The 21,421-nt window shown below is 41.6% G+C and overlaps 1 protein-coding gene and 1 pseudogene across 8 annotated transcripts in view; one reads left to right on the top strand and one right to left on the bottom strand.

The window, feature by feature from the left end:
* Positions 1-21,421, top strand: part of EIF2AK3 (eukaryotic translation initiation factor 2 alpha kinase 3) — a 118,906-nt gene that overhangs the window by 11,062 nt on the left and 86,423 nt on the right. For all 8 annotated transcript variants that reach the window (XM_036444471.2, XM_045584194.1, XM_045584196.1 and 5 more), the window contains exon 2: positions 9,785-9,914. Coding sequence is in view for 7 of the 8 variants with exons in the window: in XM_045584194.1 (XP_045440150.1) it covers positions 9,785-9,914 (130 nt within the window). In the remaining variant the exon portion in view is untranslated. The remainder of the gene's footprint in view (positions 1-9,784; positions 9,915-21,421) is intronic.
* Positions 4,475-4,563, bottom strand: LOC118724972 (annotated as a pseudogene).

Raw genomic sequence — 21,421 nt, 5'->3', positions numbered from 1 at the left:
AAACTTTTCCTACCTGGTTAAAAAAAAAAAAAAATTACACTCACAAGTTCAGGAAGCACACAGAAACCCAAACAAGAAGAATCCAAAGAGGACTACACCAAGACACATCGTAATTAAAATGCTAAGGTCAAAAGACAAAGAGAATCTTACAAGCAGCAAGAGAAAAACAGCTAGTTACCTACAAGGGTGTACCCATACGACTGTCAGCTGATTTCTCAAAAAAAACTATGCAGGCCAGAAGGGAGTGGCAAGAAATATTCAAAATGATAAACAACAAGAACCTACAATGAAGATTACTTTACCCAGCAAAACTATCATTCAGAATTGAAGGTCTGATAAAGAGCTTCACAGACAAGAAAAAGTTAAAGGAGTTCATCAACACCAAACCAGGATTACATGAAATGCTGAAGGGTATTCTTTAAGAAGAGGAAGAAGAAGAAGAAAAAGGTACAGATAAAAACTATGAACAACAAAAAGACATCAAATACATACCTACCAACAAGTGAATCTAAAAATCAAGTGAATAAAAAATCTGAAGAACAAAATGGACTGGTGAGTATAATAGAATCAGGGACATAGAAAGGGATTGGACTAACAATTCTCAGGGGGATAGGGGTCTGAGGGGTGCGGGAAGAAATTGAACAAAAATCTTACACCTATGGATGAAGACAGGGGTGGGGGTAAGGGCATGGGGTGGAGCTGGGAATCAGGGGAAGGGGGGAGATATGGGGAGGAGGGGGAAAAAGGAACACCTGTAATAATCTGAACAATAAAGATTTATTATTAAAAAAATTCTCTCTTTGTCTTTAATTTTTGGCATTTTAATTATGAGGGTCTTAGTGTGGACCTCTTTGGAGTCTTCTTGTTTGGGACTTTCTGTGCTTCCTGAACTTGTAAGTCTATTTCTTTCACCAGGTAGGAAAAGTTTCTGTCATTATTTCTTCAAATTAGTTTTCAATATTTTGCTCTCTTCTCTTTCTGGCACCCCCATAATGCGAATATTGGCACAATTGAAGTTGTCTCAGAGGCTCCTTACACTATCTTCATATTTTTTTGATTCTTTTTTTAAAAATAAATCTTTATTGTTCATATTGTTACAAAAGTTCCTCATTTCCCCCCCCTCCAACAGGTTCCCACCCCACCCTCTGCCCTTTCCCCACCACCCATTGTCCTCATCCATAGGTGCACAGTTTATGTTCAGTCTCTTCCCACACCCCCCCACTCCTCTTTTCTCCGAAATAGACAGTCCACTCCCCTTCCATACCTCTGATTCTATTATATTCAACAGTTCATATTGTTCATCAGGTTTTTTAATTCCCTTGGTTTTTAGATTCACTTGTTGACAGTTACATATTTGTTGTACATAATTTTTATCTTTATGTACTTCTTCTTCCTAAAGAACCCCTTTCAGCAATTCATATAATTCTGGTTTGGCAGTGATGAACTCCTTTAGCTTTTTTTTATTTGTGAAGCTCTTTATCTGGCCTTCGATTCTGAGTGATAGCTTTGCCGGGTAGAGTATTTTTGGCTGTAGGTTCTTGTTATTCATCACCTTGAATATTTTTTGCCATTCACGTCTGGCCTGCATGGTTTCTGTTGAGAAATCAGCTGACAATCGTATGGGTGCTCCTTTATAGGTAACCACCTGCTTTGCTTTTGCTGCTTTTAATATTCTCTCTTTGTCTTTTGCTCTTGGAATTTTAATTATGATGTGTCTTGGTGTGGTCCTCTTTGGGTTACTTTTGTTCGGAGTTCTGTGCACTTCCTGGACTTGTAAGTCTTTCTTTTCCCAGGTGGGGGAAGTTTTCTGTCACTATTTCTTTAAATATATTTTTGGTATCTTGCTCTCTCTCATCTTCTCGGACCCCTATAATTCTGATGTTGGTTCACTTAAAGTTGTCCCAGAGGTTTTTTACACTATCTTCAACTTTCTGGATTCTCTTTTCTTCTTGTTTTTGCGGAGGAGTTTCCTCTGGGTCTTTGTGTTCCAAATCTTTTACCTGATTCTTGTGATCTTCCATTCTGTTTTTAGGACTCTGTATAATATTTTTTATTTCAGACAATGTATTCTTTCAGTCCACAGACCAACCGACGCTCTACCACTGAGCCAAACCGGCTTCGGCTCAGACAATGTATTCTTTATTTCTAGTTGATCCCTTTTCATTTTCTCATAAGTCTCGTTTATTTTATTGGCCTTTTCTAGGAAATTCTTGAAAAACCTTATAAGCATGGTTTTGAACTCTATATCCAGTCGCTTGTTGTCCTCCATTTCTTTTGTTTGTGATCTGTTTCCTTGTCTCGGCATTTTGCTGCTTCTCTGAGTTGGTAGGGTGGCTTTGTGTGTTAAGGTGTCCTATATGGTTTAGTGGGTCAGCCTCCTAGTTATCTGAGGTGACACTCTTGGTGCACCCCTTTGTGAACTGTGTGTACAGTCTTTTGTACCCTATTTCCCCAGAAATAAGACAGTGTCTTATATTAATTTTTTCTCCCAAAGTTGCACTAGGTCTTATTTTCAGAGGATGTCTTATCTTTCCATGCGCTAGGTCTTATTTTCGGAGGATGTCTTATTTTCAGGGAAACACGGTAGTTAAGTCTTAATTGTTGTTAGTATCACTGGGAGGAATTGACCTCCAGGCCAATTGGCTGTGAGGATCAGCTGTGTCTATGCCAGGAGACACTTTATTCAAAAGCCTCTGTGCTCAGCTTGGATGGGGTGGAGTTTCAGTGTGGAGCCTGTAGCCTTGGCTTCCTGTCAGCCCTGCCCTATGAGGTTCCTGAGTCTCAGTGTTCCTCAGTGTCCTTTGGTATTCACTGCAAGCCCCTCTGACAGAAAGGTGCCCTCAAGTTTCACTCACTACCGGAAAGTCTAGTCTCTCCCCCAATGAGCCCGGAACTGGGGTTCTGTGCAGTTGGAAGTGGGGTTCAGTGCAGTCCGGAGCTTTTGTCTTTCCCGCTAGGGCAATCCAGTGGCACAGTCAACCGTCAGTCCTCTGTGCTCAATGTGCGCGACTCCGGGGCTCTGCCTTTTGCCGCTCCCCTGAGTTTCCATCTTACAGCCCAGATTCCCTCCATATGAGCTTGGGTCCCCAGGGTCTGGTCTAGAACTGGGGTTCAGTGCAATCGGAACTGGGGCTCCGCACAGTCCGGAGCTTTTGTCTCCTTCCCGCTAGGGCAATCTAGCGGCACAGTCAACAGTCCCTCCTCTGCGGGCAATGTGTGTGACTCCGGGGCTCTGCCTTTCGCAGCTCCCCTGAGTTTCTACCTTACAACCTAGAATCCCTCTGTATGAGTCTGGGACCCCAGGGTCTCGCCCAGAACTGGGGTTCAGTGCTGTCAGAACTGGGGTTCAGCACAGTCTGGAGCTTTTATCTCCTTCCTGCTAGGGAACACCAGCCCGGCACTCAGCCACCCCTCCTTTCCGGCTCCGTCCTCTTCCCGTGTGCACTGTGTCTCCGTACCTTAGGCTTTTACAGCTCCTCCGATTTTCCTTCTGTATTTCTCTTTTTTTCTAGTTGTAGAATTTTCAGTCAGCCAACTTTCCTGTAGTTCTGGATAGTGTCCACTTTATATTTTAGTTGTATTTTTTGAAATTGTTGTGTGAGGCTGCAGTTAGGCGTTTACCTATGCAGCCATCTTGGTTTCCTCCCCAAAATTCGATTCTTTTTTTTTTTGTTGTTCCTCTGATTGGGTGTTTTCTGCTTCCTCATATTTTAAATTGTTGATTTGATTCTCAAAATCCTCTACTGTTAAATTTCTGTGTATTATTCTTTATTTCAGTCAGTATATGCTTAATTTCTGACTAGTCCTTTTTTATGTTTTCTAGTTTCATTTTTATGTTTTCTATGTAAAAAATATTTTTATTGATTTTTAGAGAGAGGAGAGAGAGAGAGAGAGAGAGAGAGAGAGAGAGAGAGAGAGAGAGAGAGAGAAATGTCGATGTGAACGTGCCTCCTGTATGCTCCTCACAGGATCAAACCTACAACCTGATCATGTGCCCCAATCAGGAATCGAACCAGCAACTTTTCAGTGCATGATACAGTGACCAACCAACTGAGACATAATGGCCAGGGCTGTTTCCTGTCTTTTTGTTTGTTTTGTTTTTGCTAATCCTCACCGGAGAATATTTTTTCCATTTGCTTTTCAGAGAGAGAGTGCAAGGGAGTGAGGGTGAGGGAGAGAGAGAAATAGCAATGTGAGAGAGACACTTTGATTGGTTTCCTTGCACACTGGGGGCTGGGAGTGAACTCTCAACCCAGCTAAGTGCTCTGGATTGGGAATCAAAACCATGACCCTTGGGTGTGATCCCCAATGCTCTAACCATTGAGAAACACCAGCCTGGGCTCTTTTCTTATCACTTTATTGACATTTCACTGAGATCATTGAGGATCCTTGTAATCAGTGTTTTGAGCTCTGCATCCGGTCAATTGCTTGTCTCCATTTTGTGTAGTTCTTTTTCTGGAGTTTGTTCTGTTCTTTCATTAGGGACATGTCTTTGTTTTCAATTAGCAATAATCGCGCCTCGGATATACCTCATTGGCTACGATACTGTCACTGCACAAAGCTAGGGACCTGTCTTTTTGTCTCCTCTTTTGGCAGCCTCCTTGTGTTGGTATCCACGTGTTAGGTGGAGCTTCTACATCTACCAGACTTGGTAGAGTGGCCTTTTGTATTAGGTGTCTTGTAGGGCCCAGTGGCACAGTTTCTCCAGTCACCCAAACTGGGAGCTCCAGGTGCAACCCTCCCCCCTCCACACACACACAACTGAGGGCTGTGTATTCTGGTGTAATTGAACCTTGATTGTTATTGGCATATCAGTGAGAGGGATTTACCCTTAGGCCAATAGGCTGCAAGATGGACTCCTACCATCCAGGAGGTTCAGTTGTGTAGGGGCCAACCACATAGAGCAGGCCTTCCTTCAGCAGGGCCCTTGAGTGCATCATTTTGTAGAGGTGGTTGAGTGGTGCTTTAATGTGGTCTGAAGCTGACAACTGAGTGCACTGGCCTCTAGTTTAAAAATAAACAGCATCACGCACCTGGTGCCGACAAAGGGACACTGGCTTCCTCCGAGTGGGACACAGGCCCTGCCACCACACCCGAGTGACACCCCACCAAATCTCAGCCAATGCTGCCAAGACCCCATGGCGCAAAATGTGACCCACAGCCCATCCCGAAAACGATTGCTGTGGGTGCCGGGTAATGACGTCACATAGCAATGCCCAGCTTCCTCTTCCTGGCGACTACCCTTCTTGGAGTTTCTTGAGCCCAGGAACACAGCTGGCTTTATATTCAGGTGCAAACATTTTACACTTTAACCAAATGTCTGTGAAGTGTTTTCCCATGCCTCATCTCATTTGATGCTGATAGAAGTCCTGGAGTACTGGAATAGGTGTGAAATCTTTTTTTTTTTTTTTCATTAGCCACAAACAAATTTAGAAAGCTTAGAAACTTGACCCAACTGAAAAGAAGTAAATAATGGTGGACCTTGAAAATTACTTCAGGTTTTCTCAATGTGCAGAATATAGTAAAACACTGCTACAGTTAAATATTTTACCCTTTGTTCTCCCTGCATGATCTATAATAATAATCTGCTTTGTGCTGACATTTACTGCTGTGTTTCTGACAATTACCTAAAAGAGAAGTTAGGGTGCTTTACTGGGCTGGAAAAAGTTTAGCTCAATTAGAAAGCAGGTCTAATTAAGCAAGATTATTCTGTATCTATAAAATGCTAAGTTGACTCTCGCATACACGATACATATAAAGTTCTTGCTGGTGCCAATCACATGTGTGTGTTTCGATCTGTCATTGTCGATCGTGAATTTGGTTATCACTTCTATTATAGAGAAAGGACAAATAGCAATATTAAAATATTTCTTCCAATTAATTTCCTTTCATTGTGCACAAATGCATGCACCTGGACACTAGTATTGTAATAAGTATGTATGGTGCCAGGTGGGCACTGAAAATATCGGGAGAGCATTTTGTGAAGTATATGACTGTCTAACCACTATGCTGAACAGCTGAAACTAATACAAAATAATATTGAATGTAATTAAAAATAAAAATTTTAATTGTTTTGTTAATGCTCCAAGGATTTTCCCATTATTATTATTTATTTATTTTTAGAGAGAGTGGAAGAGGGAGGGGAAGTCAGAGAGAAAAATTGATCTGAGAGAAACACATTAACTGTTACTTCCTGCAGAAGCCCCAACCATGGCCCAGGCCAGGGAGGAACCTGCAACCAAAGTATATGCCCTTGACCAGAATTGAACCTGGGACCTTTTGGTCTGCAGGCTGACACTCTATCCACTGAGCCAAACTGGCTAGGGCTAAAAATAAAATTTTATTTTATTTCTTTTTTCTTTTTTTCTTTTTTTAAATATATTTTATTGATTTTTTACAGAGAGGAAAGGAGAGGGAGAGAGAGTTAGAAAACGTCGATGAGAGAGAAACATCGACCAGCTGCCTCCTGCACAACCCTTACCAGGGATGTGCCCGCAACCAATGTACATGCCCCTGACCGGAATCGAACCTGGGACCTTTCAGTCCGCAGACCGATGCTCTACCACTGAGCCAAACCAGTTTCGGCAAAATTTTAAAATATATATCACCAGGAAAAAAATTAAAAGTCAATTTTCATTTGCTTTGAGCTAGAATTATATCAAACTTAATATAGTAATTTTAGCTACTTCTTTCCAGAAATCTTGAATATTTTGTTTGGTAGTTAAATATTTCCCCTAAAGTATGGGAATTCATTAGAAGTGGTGTTTATGGGGCAAATGGAGTCATTTAAGACTTGAGACAAAATGAATTAACAGGGAACTTTGTTGAAAAGGTTAGAAATGAGTGTGTGTGTGTGTGTGTGTGTGTGTGTGTGTGTGTGTCTGTGTGTGTGTGTGTGTCTGTGTGTGGGGAGGGCAGGCAGAGATGTGGGCCATACCTAAGCATGTGGACTTTATTTAATGGGCACATGGAGCGTCAGAAGTTTACATGGTTTCTTTTGTGGAAACAAAACTGTTGGAAGAGCAGAAGGGAAAGAGAATATGTCAGAAAGGCTATTATAGTGTTCTAATAATTAATGAGACTGTTCCAGGGGAAGGGCAGTGGTAATGAACTAGAAGGGAAAGATTTAGAAGAGGCTAAAGTTATAGAATCAAGAGTACATGATTGTTGTTTAAATGTAGAGTGTGAGGGAGCAGGTAGAGTTGACAAGAGACAGGGTGGATAGAGAAATGTGTGGAATGTGTGGGAAAAAGTTAAGTTTTCTGCATGCTTTGTGGCAAAGAACAAGTATGTCCTGCTGAAAATGCCATAGCAGAGTTGGGAGAGGGAGGAGCTGTCATGTAATAGGTGAAGCTGTGGGCATTGGAGAAAGCTAGAACTCCATGCCTGCTTGTTCATGATTGAGAGCAGGAATGCAAATGAGGGTGGATGCAGGGCTGGTGCTGTGGAAGCCAGGGAAAGAGGAATGCCCAGAATAAGAGCCGCACATTGTCACCTGCTGCCACAGGGAGACACCTGACTAGGAGAATGGATCTGGCCATTGGAAGATGAGGTTGCTGATGACCTTTCTGGAGAGGAGCTAGTAGTGCTTGTTGTTCAGTCATCCAAACATTGCCTTAGGAAACTAAAGCAAGGTTAGGTAAGAGATAGAGTTTACTGACAGAATTGATCAATAGGCCTTCTTTCAGGTAATAATAATAATAATAATAATAATAATAATAATAATGTCACTATAAGGAAATAGTCCTTTTAGTTAAATCATGTTTGCCAAAACCGGCCTTAATATGAGACTCACCTGGGGTACTTGTTAAGACCCTGTGGGTCTGGAACCTGTGAACCTTTACTGGTTTGTACAGGCATTCCACCTGACTTTTATGATCAGGGGTATTTGCGTTCCTCTGAGCCAAGTGAGCTAGCCATACAGGTAGCCCTGGGAGATTTTACGGATTTGGTTCCAGACCACTGCAATAAAGTGAGGAACATTTGTAAGCAAGTCATAATCAGGAGAATGCGGTGTTCTGGAAACCAAGTTAAGAGTGTGTTTTGTGGTGGGCAGGAGAAGTAGCTGATCAGAGGTCAAGTGAACTGAGACCTGACCATGGGGTTTTCAATATGAAGGGGACAGGTGACTCCAGCAAAAACCATTTCATTGGAGTGGTAGAGACAAAAAGTTGATTAGAAATAGTTGGATTTGGAGATATAGAGTATATAACAGCTCTTTCAAGAAATTTGCTCCCAAAGAGGCAAGGAATGAATTGGAAGCTAAAGGTTATTTCTGTGCAATCTGGGTTGGTTTTTATGTTGGGAGAAATCATAGCAGATTGGAATACTAAGAGGAATGGTCTGGTAGAGGAGAATAATTGGTCTGGGGCAAGAGGAGAGATTTGCAGGTGTGATTTCTCGTGTATGCCTATGTGGAAATGGTGGTGGGGGTGGGATGTGGACTTTCCCCACAGTAACAGGAGGAGAAGAATACATGGGTCCAGGTGCAGATAAATGAATAGATGTGATGGTGGGAAACAGTCTTGTTGGATTATTTCTGATTTTCTCTGAGAAATAGGTAGCATAATCCCTGAGGTTCATGAGCTTGGAAGAGCTGGTGTCAGAAATTTGAGGAAAAATGAGAAATTTGATAGTCAACCTAGGACATTGGGCAAGTGGATAGACTAGGGAAGTGTTATATGATTGTTGAGCATATGATTGTTGATAGTCCCTCTGAGGTTTGGTGGTAATTAAAGTGAGATCAGTTAGCATGGTTACAGTTTTCCTTAGCCATATCCAACTGCACAGATGCAAGAATGAAAAAAAAAAAGTCAAAATTAAATTTAACCAGGTTTGGAGTTCTGCCAGTCAGGTGTGACATGCAAAAGAGGAATAGGGGTTGAAGGTGTAAGAAAGGAAGTGCTCAAAATGAAGGACTGGATGAGAAAGAAGTGAAAGAATAATGGTATCAAAGATAGGTAATAGTTTGTAGATTTGGTGTGGTCAATGGTTTGTAGGAGTCAGGAAAACAGAGGAGGTGAGCTGGAAAGGGGTTGTGGGCTCGGGGTAGGATGCTTGAAATTTCAGTGGGACAGGAAGTTGTGCTTGATAATAACAAGGACGAGGATCTGAACTTGTGAGTGACTGAGGCAAGGTAGACAGATCATGGTAACTGAAAGAATTTGTTAATGGTGACAGTAAACCAGGACCTAAAATGCGCATGGAATGGGGCTAGTGACCTGAGGGTCAGTAAACAATTGCTAGAGGGATAATAGTTGGAATAGTCTGATCCTGAGGATTTTTAGAGGGGAGAGAAAGAAAGTAGTCTGGGGACAGTGACAAGATACAAGGAATGCACCTACCTTATCACTAGACCCTGCAGTCAAGGGTATGGAGAAAACAGTTATTGCTTCCAAAGCAGTGTTCTCAGGGAAAGTCAGATTTCATTAGAGCAAGAAGGAAAGTGAGCATTCAGGGAAGACTTCAGGATTGGGGAAGGTAGAAGAGACAGAGCAGAGAATGTTGAGTTTCATATTGGGATTAGAGTGTGGGAATGAGGGGTGCCCTAGTAGTAGACAGAGACTTTTCATAAGTGATGTAAACAGATAAAGGTCACAGTGCAATTGTCTTGGAGGCTAAAGGCAGATAGTAGTGGCAGGACAGTAAGTGATATGAAGAGGTGGGCCTTGCTTCTCTCCTGCAAATAGAAGCCTGGGAGGGGCTGGTTTTCTTTCAAGTGTGTGGAGTAGGGCCTCAATATCTTAGATATCTTTTAAACTTTTTTCTGTTTTTAAACTTACAGATCATTAGTGATTATCAGCACTTTAGATGGGCGAATTGCTGCCTTGGATCCAGAGAATCATGGTAAAAAGCAATGGGATTTGGATGTGGGATCCGGCTCCTTGGTTTCATCCAGCTTTAGCAAACCAGAGGTAAGAATTTTCATTTAACAGAAAAACTCAGCTGTAATGAGCAATTGCTGATATTAGTACTATTTATTTGCTTTTAGAGTTGGGGCTCAGGGCCCCATTGCCTAGCTGTGAGGCCTGTGTGCCTCTTACTATGTCCCCTTGGGGCAATTACTTTTTTTATTCCTCAGTTCCCCTGTTGTAATGAGGTAGATAATATTAATCACTTACTTTTTAGGGTTGTTTTGGACATGAATTATTGATAATTATATAAATGAATAACTAAGGATACTATCTGCTATATCAGTATAGCTTATTATTTAAGCTGTAACATGATCATTTGTTATTGTCACATTCTCCCTAAATAATAAAATAAATGTAAGTAACTTAACTGTGCTTTAATAGTTAGAAATATGAGGGTGGAGCAAAAGCAGGTTTACAGTTGTGAGTATGTAAAAGTTTCTTCTTCTTTTCTTTTTTTAAACATCAGTGTATATTGATTGGTTGCCTCTCACATGCACCCTCATCAGGGGGATTGAACCTGCAGTCCAGGGAGGTGCCTTACACTGGGAATCGAACCCAAGACCCTTCAGTGCATGGGTCGATGCTCTAACCACTTAGACACGTTGGCCAGGGCAAGAGTTAATTCTTGTACTATTATTTATTAATTATTGCATTATTTTCTATCCAAACAACTGTAAACCTACTTTTGCCCCACCCTATACATACTGCAAAATTTCATAAATGATTCTTTCTGTACATTTTTCCTCCAGTGTGCATCCTTATTGTAAGCATAATTCATCCGAAATTTTCTTAGAATGTAATTTTAGACAAATTTGGTTATTTGCAACAAGAGACCTGCTTTCAAAACTACTCTGCCATGTGACTCTATCCACTGAGCCAAACTGGTTTCAGCTGCACATTTTGTTTTATTTTTAAACTAGACCTAAAAGAGGATCAGCAAAATCAGAAGATTATAAGCTGTTTATATCTGAGGTAATATTACAATGTGCTGCAGGGTTGCAAAGCATGTATGTGTTTGCAAAGTAAAACATATACATTCATGAAATATAAATTGCTTGGTATGAACAGAGTAGGGTGCAAATAGTGGTAATAACCTGAATGCTATAGTACAGTGGTTGGCAAACTCATTAGTCAACAGAGCCAAATATGTAACATATCAGCATAGTTTTTCTTTAGGTCTTTGGGTAGCATTTGGACTACACTTTGCCAAATCTAATTAGGTACAATATCCTTGAACTGTTTACTTGTCTATGTCTTGGAACACATTCATAAATACAAAAATCTTATATTTACTTAGAAGGCACATTATAATTGTGTGCATATAAAAAGTTTGTCCTTAGATGAATAGCTTTATATTTTCCTTTATTTAGAGATATACTTGTTTTTTGTTTCAGTTTTCTGTTAAATTGCCTTTGTTTTGTTTTTTTCCTTCCCCTCTCTTAAAAAGAACAAACATGTCTATAGTTAGAGTTTGGGGTTTTGTTTTATTTTAGACTTGTTCTTCCCCAAGGGACACTGCGTTTCTGTTTCAGACAGTTTCAAAACAGACAGCCATGAAGCTGGAGCTCTCCAGCCTGCCCACTGACTCAGACTACATTCATTAAGAAGGGTCTTGCCAAAACTGGTTTGGCTCAGAAGGATACAGCGTCAGCCTGCAGACTGAAGGGTCCCAGGTTCGATTCTGTTCAAGGGCATGTACATTGGTTGCAGGCACATCCCCAGTAAGGGGTGTGCAAGGGGCAGATTCTCTCTCATCGATGTTTTTAACTCTCTATCCCTCTCTCTTCCTCTATGTTAAAAATCAATAAAATATATTTAAAAAAAAGAAAAAGAAGGGTCTTCCCAAGTTGGGGAGCCTTTGGAGAGAATACACTTTTTATGGTTACTGATTCATGGTTCACAAAAGAGTCCATTAGTAAACCCTTTTGAGTATTATTTTATTAAAAGAAGTTTTTAAAGATTCTCAAGCTTATGCTATGGCCAGTGTGGCTGAGTTGATTGGACATCTCCTCATGCACCGAAAGATTACTGGTTTAATTCCCGGTTAGCACACATGCCTGGTTGCGGGCTCAATCTCTAGGAGGGAGTGTGCAGGAGACAGCTGATCCATCTTTCGCTCTCATATCAGTGTTTATCCTTGTCCCTCTCCCTTTCTCTCTCTGTAAAAATAAATTAAAAAATCTTTAAAAAGAATGATTCTCAAACTTATATTGAAAAATGCCAGGTCATTTTAGAGTTTTTATTTGTACATTAACTAGCATATATTCAGCCTGGCTGTGTCATGGATGTGGTGGTTTATTGTGAAAACTCACTGGGAAAATGTAGCAAACCCATCTACACACACACACACACACACACACACAGAGGTAATACGCAGATTAGGCTGGGACACCGTATCAATCATGACCAGCTCAGGAGGAGGGGTCTGGCACAGGCCCAGAGCTTGAGAGAGCAACAGACAGGGCAGTCTATGCCCAGCCCCGGAGCTGGAGAGAACAACCTGCAGGGGGGCCAGGTTCGATTCTGAACAAGGGCATGTACCTTGGTTGCAGGCTCCTCCCTGGCCGGGGCCCAGGTTAGGACTCATGCAGGAGGCAACCAATCATAGTGTGCCTCTCACATTGATGTTTATCTCTGTTCCATGCTCTTTAAAAATCAATGGGAAAATATCTTCATGCAAGGATTAAAAAAAAGAAAAAAAAAGAAAAAAAGAAAGAAATGTCATATCCTATGAAAGAGACTCTTGAAAATGCCTAAAAAAAGTTTTCATTTTTTTGTGGTGAAGGGACTGAGTCCATGTTGATGAAAACACTTTGGCGGCTGCAGTGGCCGGCAGCGGAAGCAGCAGTGGGATAATGGGGGCTGTGCCTTCCCCTGATCAGCCCTGTTGCCTCCCATCAGTAGGACATCCCCTGAGGGCTCCCGGACTGTGAGAGGGGGCAGGCTGGGCTGAGGGACACCCCTCCCCCCCATCCAGTGCACGAATTTCGTGCACTTGGCCTTTAGTATTTAAATAATTGCTTCAGTTAATTGCTTTTCTTTTAATTATAGGAATGAAGTATTGCTTTGATTCAATTTTGTTTTATTAATCCCTTAGCATGGCTTAAAGCAGTGCTGTGAACCAAACCAATTTATTTAAACTATAACCAAGTGAAAAATTGATTTGACCTAATTTTTTAAGAAATTGACTTCTCATGTACATTGTTTTTGTACTTCATGAATGTATATTAGTCTAAGTAAAGTCAGAGATAGTTTCTAAAATCTGAATATGAAAAATATGCTTAAGAAATTAGTCTGGTAATTTTCCTTGCGGATTTTGTTTTGTAGGTTAAGTTTAGGTTAAGGAAAGAAAGGATGAAACAGTTTTTAATTGGTATTTCACTGCTCTTGGGCATGAGTTAACAATTTTTGAAGATAATAAATACTAAATCATTTATGATTTATTTTTTTCTCCTCCATTTACTTCTATTTCAAATTTACATTTTCTTTTATGCACATCACACAGAGTGACTTCTGCAGCTAATGTTCAGATCTGCTAAAATCTCACAAACTCTTACATTAGATCATCTTTCTTAGTCTTTGAGATATGATTTCCCAGGAACACTGTTCTTTTAGCAATTAAGCCTCCCTTACTCTCCCCATCATGGTAATTTAAATGTTTTCAGGGAAATAAAAAAAAAAGTATTTTCTCAACACAATAATGTTTTTAAACTTTTTTTAAACTCACAAATAGTCAATTCTGGCATGTAGTAGTCTGGTCAGTTTCTCATTTTGATTTATTATAACTTACCATTTTATGTTGTATACATTGTGCATAATTTTTGAAGAACTGAAATATATAAAAAAATATGCCTGTTAATTTTACTTCATGTTGCTTATTTTTATGATAAAAGTACTTTACAATCTGGCAGAACATCCTATCTAATAAAGAGGGAATATGCTAATTGACCCTCACTCCATCCCAAAAGGTCATAGTGTCCACAGCCAATAAAAAGGGAATATGGTCATTGACTGCCCTACCCTCATAGATGGTGGTGCCCAAAGCCACAAGATGTCAGTGCCCCGCCAGGGCAGCAGGCATGCAGTAAGGCTAGGCCTGCCCCCAGGTGGGCCCAGCCTTGCCACATGCCTGCCTCTGAAGTCCCCCTGTCCCTTCCACCCCCAGCTGCCCAGGTCTGTCCCAAGGCGCAGGCAAGCCTCAGATGGTGGCTGCCCAGCCAACCAGGGCTGCCTGAGGCACAGGTAACTAGGGCCGGCCAAGGCTTGCGCTGCTAGTAGTGGCAGCAGCAGAAATGTGATGGGACATCGCCTTCCATCCCTGAAGGCTCCTGGACTGTGAGAGGAGACAGGCTGAGCTGAGGGGACCCCCCTCCTCCAGTGCATGCATTTTCATGCACTGGGCCTCTAGTCTATATTATAATCAAAGGAAAATTTTAGGGCTGATAGAGATTTCTGGTAACAATTTTATAGGTTTGATTTTTTAAAATTGATTTGAAAGAGAGAGAGAGAAACATTGATGAGAATTATTGATTTGTTGTCCCACATATTTATACATTCACTAGTTGATTCTTTTATGTGCCCTGACTGGCAATTGAATCCTCAATCTTGGTATATCAGGATGATGCTTCAACCAAAGGAGCTACCCAGCCAGGGCCCAATATATTTAATTCTTACATCTTTGGTTAGTTTTGAGTCTTTAAAAAAATATATATTTTGTTGATTTTTTATAGAGAGGAAGAGAGAGAAATAGAGAGATAGAAACATCGATGAGAGAGAATCATCGATCTGCTGCCTCTTGCACACCCCTTACTGGGGATGTGCCTGCAACCAATGTACATGCCCTTGACCAGAATCAAACCTGGGACCCTTCAGTCTGCAGGCTGACGCTCTATCCACTGAGCCAAACTGGTTTCGGCTTGAGTCTTTGTTTTTAAATGGATGTTGTGGATGTGGGATTGGGAAAGAAATAATTGACATGGCATAGTTAAGCTTCCTACACCTTGAACTTACTTTTGGAGCAGCTACTTAAATTCTATAAGCTTCTTTTGAAATGTTTGAAATTTGGTGTTAATGATCCATAGTTATTTTCTGAATTTTTAAAAAATATATATTTTATTGATTTTTTTATTGAGAGGAAGGGAGAGAGAGAGTTAGAAACATCGATGAGAGAGAAACATCGATCAGCTGCCTCCTGCACACCTCCTACTGTGGATGTGCCCACAACCAAGGTACATGCCTTTGACCAGAATCGAACCTGAGACTCTTTAGTCCACAGGCCGACGCTCTATCCACTGAGCCAAACCGGTTTTGGCTGAAGTTTTCTTACAGAAAATAAAAAAAGCCTTGTGATGGATGGATATATATTAATACTTTTTCTTAATAAGTATATATATATGTGTGTATACACACACACACACACACACACACACACCATGGACATATATATACATATATGGTATACACATACATACTCACACATATGAAGTACGTGAGAGGTTCAAAATAACAGCCCTGGATTATTACATGACATAACAACTATTGTTTGATTAGCATCTATAGTTTCCTGAGTGATAGCAAATCAATTCTTATTTATTCCTTAACATAGGCTTATAAGATATTCTTATTAGCTCCCTTTTTCCCCCCCAGAAAATTAGACTCAAAATGGTTCAGAAATTTGTCTGATGTAGTAATGGTGAGACTCATTGGACTTATTGATCTTTGGACTTATTTCTTGTTTTCTTTTCAATATTTTATTTTTTTGAAATATTTCAATACTTACCAATGTATTTGTATTTCCTATACTAATAATTACAATTCTTAATGTACTTTATCAAGAATACCTTCTCAAATACATCATGTAGATAGCATGTTGGTGTGTAAATACTTAATACATACAATAGAAATACTTCCATAATTAGAAATAACTGGCTTATAATGAAAATGCCTCACTGAAACGACCCTTTGATTCATTCATCTGTCTCCTTGAAAGTCTCACAGTAAAAGAGAATATAAAAAACTTTGTGGTTTTTTTTTTTGTATTTTGTTTTGTTTTCATATTTTAGAGAGGAAGGAGAAGGAGAGAGAGAAACATCAAGGATGAGAGAGAATCTTTGATCGCCTACCTTCTGCTGGCCTCCCACTGGGGATAAAGCCTGAAACGTGGGCACATGATTGGAAATGAACCTTGGACCCTTCAGTCCGCAGGTCGACACTCAAGCCACTGAGCCAAACCAGCTAGAGCTGCTTTGACTGTGGAGGTGTTGGGGGAGCAGGAAAAAGATGGGGGATAAGCAGCAGGCTAACATATTACCAAAGTGGCAGAAACATTAATCAGTAATTTTGGTACCAAATGACATAACCTTTTAAAAAAGTTGTGGAGATTGATTTTGAGGATCAAGTATAGTAAATTAATGTGAAGAATTTTGTAAAATGGTAAAGTGTTAGTTTTATTCCAAGGTTACATAGTGGCTGGTGGAGTCGGGGAGGGGACCTAGGAGTGGGGTGGGAGGAGGGGGCTGTGGGGTGATCATCTCGCTGTGGACATGTTTCCATTTCATGTGTTGGATCCCTGCTGTTGCCTCACCACCTCGATTTGCAAAACCTTTTAACTCTTACTGCTTCTTGGCTTATACTTGAGATTTGGCTTTTATAACCACCAGGACAATGCATTGCTTTTCCCTCCTTCTTGGTTAGAGAATACATTGGATACAACTTTTTGGATTTGAGAATGTTGAGTCACTACTTGAGAAAATGCAAATCCAGCTTCCAAAGTGAATGAGGGGAAGTTCTTTATAGAAAAATTCTAGCTAATAAATGTAGAAAGAATGATAGAATTAGAAATCATTACTTTATCCTCTTTATTGAACTAGTAATCATCAATTGATACTAAAATGGTAAAAAGTTGATGGGACACTATTTTTTTATTAAAAAATATATTTTATTGATTTTTTTACAGTGAGGAAGAGAGAGGGCTAGAGAGTTAGAAACATCAATGAGAGAGAATCATCAATCAGCTGCCTCTTGCATACCCTCTACTGGGGATGTGCCCACAACCCAGGTACATGCCCTTGACCGGAATCGAACCTGGGACCTTTCAGTCCGCAGGCCGATGCTCTATCCACTGAGCCAAACCAGTTTTGGCTGATGGGACACTTTAAAGCAGGGAGCAGACTGACTCCTCTGAATCCATTGATTAACAGTAACAAATATGACCTAACACAGGGTTTGGCAAACTTTTCTATAAAGGGCTAGATAGTAAACATCTTGGGCTTTATGGGCCGCTTGATCTCTGTACGGGTAGTGGGAAAGCAGTCATAGACATAGACTGTGTGGCAATGAAACTTTATTTACCGAAACACATAGTTGGTTTTGGTCCATGACCTACAGTTTGCTGACCTCTAATTTAGTAAGAAGTTTATAGCACCATATATGAAGTAGTCTTGTAAAAAAAAAATTGAACCTGCATCAGATCAAAGCTCCAGGGTGGATTTTACTTTTCAACAAATATGGGGATAAGGAACCAGTTCAAAATCTAGACTGTAGGACATTGTAGAGGAGGACTAAATATCTTTTCTCAAGTAAATCAGTGCACAAAAAAGGGAGTGGAAAGTGCTCTTAAGGGGAAAATTAATGTTAATTCTATTATGTAATGTTGGTATGATAATTATTTCTTAGCAATGAAGTATCTATAGGAAAATAACATGATGTCTGTAACTTTAAATAAAATAATATAGTAAACAAATATATGGAATGTTGATAATCATTGAAACTGTGTGATAGATACATAGGGGTTTATTATATTGTTAGTTTTATTAAAATATTTATGCCTCATCTGGTGTGGCTCAGCTGGCAGGAATGTAATCCCATACACCAAAAAGGTCATGGGTTTCATTCCCGGTACCAGTCCTGGTGCTTACCAGAGGCAGCCAATCCATGTTTCTCTGAGTCTCTTTCCCTCCCTTCCCCCGTCTCTAAAAATCAATGAAAAAATGACCTCAGATAAGGAAAATAAATAAGTAAAATATGTATTTTATATTTTAAAAAATTTTTATATAAGTTAACATGAAGTTGCATATACCCTGAAAAATGTATGTGTGGATGATACGTGGGTGGGAGGTGGTGGGTTGCATGGTTAAAGGGATTTTTGTTTTTATTGCTGGTTATGTTCATTTTACTAGTAGTACTTTCTACATTTTCTCAGTTGAAGTTCCTTCTGCCACTGGAAAATAAGAGTTATTTTCACATTCTGATTTCAAATAGCAGTCTCTGGTTACATGAGACTATTCATTGTGCCATGTAGATATTGTTCAGAAACAAATTGAGTTTCTTTACCAAGTTGATTTGTGATTGCATGAAGACCTTGTTGGACCTTTGGTACTAGTTTGCTAGCCAATCTGACAAACCTCTTACTTTAAAATTATGAAAGAAAAAGCAAATGGGGGAAAACACACAGAAAACAAGAATTTATGTTTATAAAATGACTGAAGTGGGGAAGCAAGTTGCATAATTAGTTTGAGATGCAGAGCAGCAAATCAGAGCAAATAGCTGCTTACTGGGAACAGTCTGTGGAATATGAAAATGCATCAGGGTAACCTACATTTTCTTCCTCCAAGAGATTTGCTGCTGACTATCTGGGTGACTCATTCCTCTGCTGGAAAGTGAGGTAATGCTCTTGTGAGGGTTGATGTCATCTCTCCACCTGAACTGAATGCATGTACTGCTTCCTGTGGATCTCAAGGAAAAGCACCATCTGCTTTCACATATGTAGTCTGCAAAATTCACAGTGGTGCAAAGGTTAGCATACATGTGTTTAACTTATAAGTGGCCAATTAGTGAAGAGCAGGGCTTTTTTTTTGTTTTTGTTTTTGTTTTTAATTTATCGATTTTTTTACAGAGAGGGAGAGAGAGGAATAAAGAGTTAGAAACATCGATGAGAGAAAATCATCGATCAGCTGCCTCTTGCACCACCCCTACTGGGGATGTGCCCGCATCCATGGTATATGCCCTTGACCGGAATCGAACCCGGGACCTTTCAGTCCACAGGCCGACACTCTATCCACTGAGCCAAACCGGTCTCAGCGAAGAGCAGGGCTTTAAGGGTGAAGTTTTAAAATCATAACCCAGAAATACATGATGAATCAGCATTGAATTATAATGCTTTTCTGTTGTTGATTTGGGTATTCTACTTTTCTCATTGATTTAAGTTTTTAAACAAGTCAATTTTTCACATTATAGCTTATCATACAAAAACTTGAGGCCTGGTGCACAAAAGTCATGCACAGGGGTGTGTATTCCTCAGCCTAGCCTGAACCCTCTCCAATCTGGGACATTCCTCTCACAATCCAGGACTGCTGGCTCCCAACTGGTGACCTGCCTGCCTTCTTGATTGCCCCTAACCGCTTCTGCCTGCCAGCCTGATCACTCCCTAACCACTCCCTGCCAGCCTGATTGATGTCTAACTGCTCCTCTGCCAGCCTGATTGCCCCCAACTGCTCTCCCCTGCAGGCTTGATTGCCCCCAACTGCCCTCCCTTGCAGGCCTGGTTCCTCTCAACTGCCCTTCCTTGCTGGCTTGATCGCCCACAACTGCCCTCCCGTGCAGGCCCAGCCCCTCCCAACTGCCCTCACCTGCTGGCCATCTTGTGGTGGCCATCTTGTGTCCAACTGGGGGCAGGATCTTGATCTTGTGTGTTGGAGTGATGGTCAATCTGCATATTACTCTTTTATTAGATAGGATAGAGGCCTGGTGCATGGGTGGAGACCACTTGGTTTGCACTGAAGGGTGTCCCGGATCAGGGTGGGAATTCCCTTAGGGTGTGGGGTGGCCTGGGAGATGGGCCAGTGGTGGTTTGCAGGCCGGCCATGCTCCCCAGGAACCCAAGCAGAGGCCCTGGTATCTGGAATTTATTTATCTTCTACAATTGAAACTTTGTAGCCTGGAATGAAGGCCTGAGCCAGCCAGGGCAGCAGAAGCTTGGCTTCCTCCATCACCCTAGCCTCCTGCTCTTTCAGCTCGGCGCCTGCTGCCATTTCTGTAGGAATTTATTTACCTTCTATAATTGAAACTTTGTACTCTTGAGTGGAGGCCTGGATCCACCTGGAGTGTGTGGAAAGCTTGGCTTCCTCCATTGCCAGGGAAACCCAAGCCTCCCTCTTGTTCTTTGTGGCTGCATCCATCTTGGTTAGGGTTAATTTGTATACTCTCTCTGATTGGCTGGTGGGTGTGGCTGGTGAGCGAGGCTGGTTGGTGTAGCAGAGTGGTGGTTAATTGCATATTACTCCTTTATTAGGTAGGATTCTATTGTGTGTTCACCACCCCAAGGCAAGTCTCCTTCCATCACCATCTGCCCCCCCTTTGCCATCTCCTACTTTCCCCCATCCCCATCCCCTGTGGAGATCACTTTATGATTTGACATTTGAAATGACACTTGAGATGTGCCTTGAGAGCACAGGTAGGATTTAGATAGTTGAAGAGGGTGAGAATGTGCTTCAGGTATAGAGAGTGAGCACGTGGCCTGGAGGCAGGAGAGATGAAGACCGGAAAGACCAGAGCACATGGCCCTCAGATGCCTGTCAGTGAGGGACCTGAGAGGGAAACAGAAGACCCTCCATGGAGGGGGCAAGGCTGAGGAGAAAAGGAACCAACCATAGAGTGGTCAGAACAAGGGAGATTGTGGGTCCTCCATGGGAAGGCAGGAAGAACAGGGGACCATGGGAAGGGGCAGGGCTGGGGGAACAGGGAAACTTCTTGGGGGGAAAGGGGACCCTCCTTGGAGGGGGCAGTGTCCCATGTCATCCCTCCCTCCTCTCCTATCCTCCCTGGTCTGACCCCTCCATGGAGGGTCCCTCCCCCCTGTCCTGTACCCTCAATGGAGGGTCCACTATCCCCCTGCCTTATACCCTCCATGGAGGGTCCCCTGTCCCCTCTGCTCTGAACCCTAAATGGAGGGTCTTCTGTTTCCCTGCCCTGTCCCTCACTCACCGGCCTCTGAGAGGTGTGTGCTCAGGTCTCCAGTGTTCATCTCTCTTGCCTCCAGGCCATGTTCCCATTCTCTGTACCTGAAGCACATCTCACCCTCTTCATTTGTATGGATTCTACCCCCTCAAATATAATTTTAAATGCCAAAAATCACAGTGACCGTTAAATAAATATAAACCTGATCATGTCATTCCCCACCAAGGGCCCTTTACTCACCTGTCCTCTCCTGCACCCAGCCAGCCTGGTTCTCCCTGCCCTGGGGGCACTTGCTGCTCCTTTGGTGGTGGCTTCCCCTTTCTCCATGTGGCCAGCTCTGTCTCAACAGCCAAGTCTGAGTTTAAATATGACAAGATCTTGGGGAGCTCTTCCTGAGCCTGCAGGGGAGTCTGACTACCTGGGATCAGGTCTAAACAGCCTTGTGGGGTGTCATGTGGCAACAGATCACAGAACTAAGACAGGTAACAATGATAAGACAGGTTACAGAGGTAACCTGGCAACTGTCCTGGTTAGGCAGGTGGTGAAGTTAACCA

This window comes from Pipistrellus kuhlii, unplaced genomic scaffold, assembly GCF_014108245.1.
Source record: "Pipistrellus kuhlii isolate mPipKuh1 unplaced genomic scaffold, mPipKuh1.p scaffold_m20_p_2, whole genome shotgun sequence".
Lineage (NCBI taxonomy): Eukaryota > Metazoa > Chordata > Mammalia > Chiroptera > Vespertilionidae > Pipistrellus > Pipistrellus kuhlii.
This window is presented reverse-complemented; position numbering and strand designations above follow the sequence as displayed.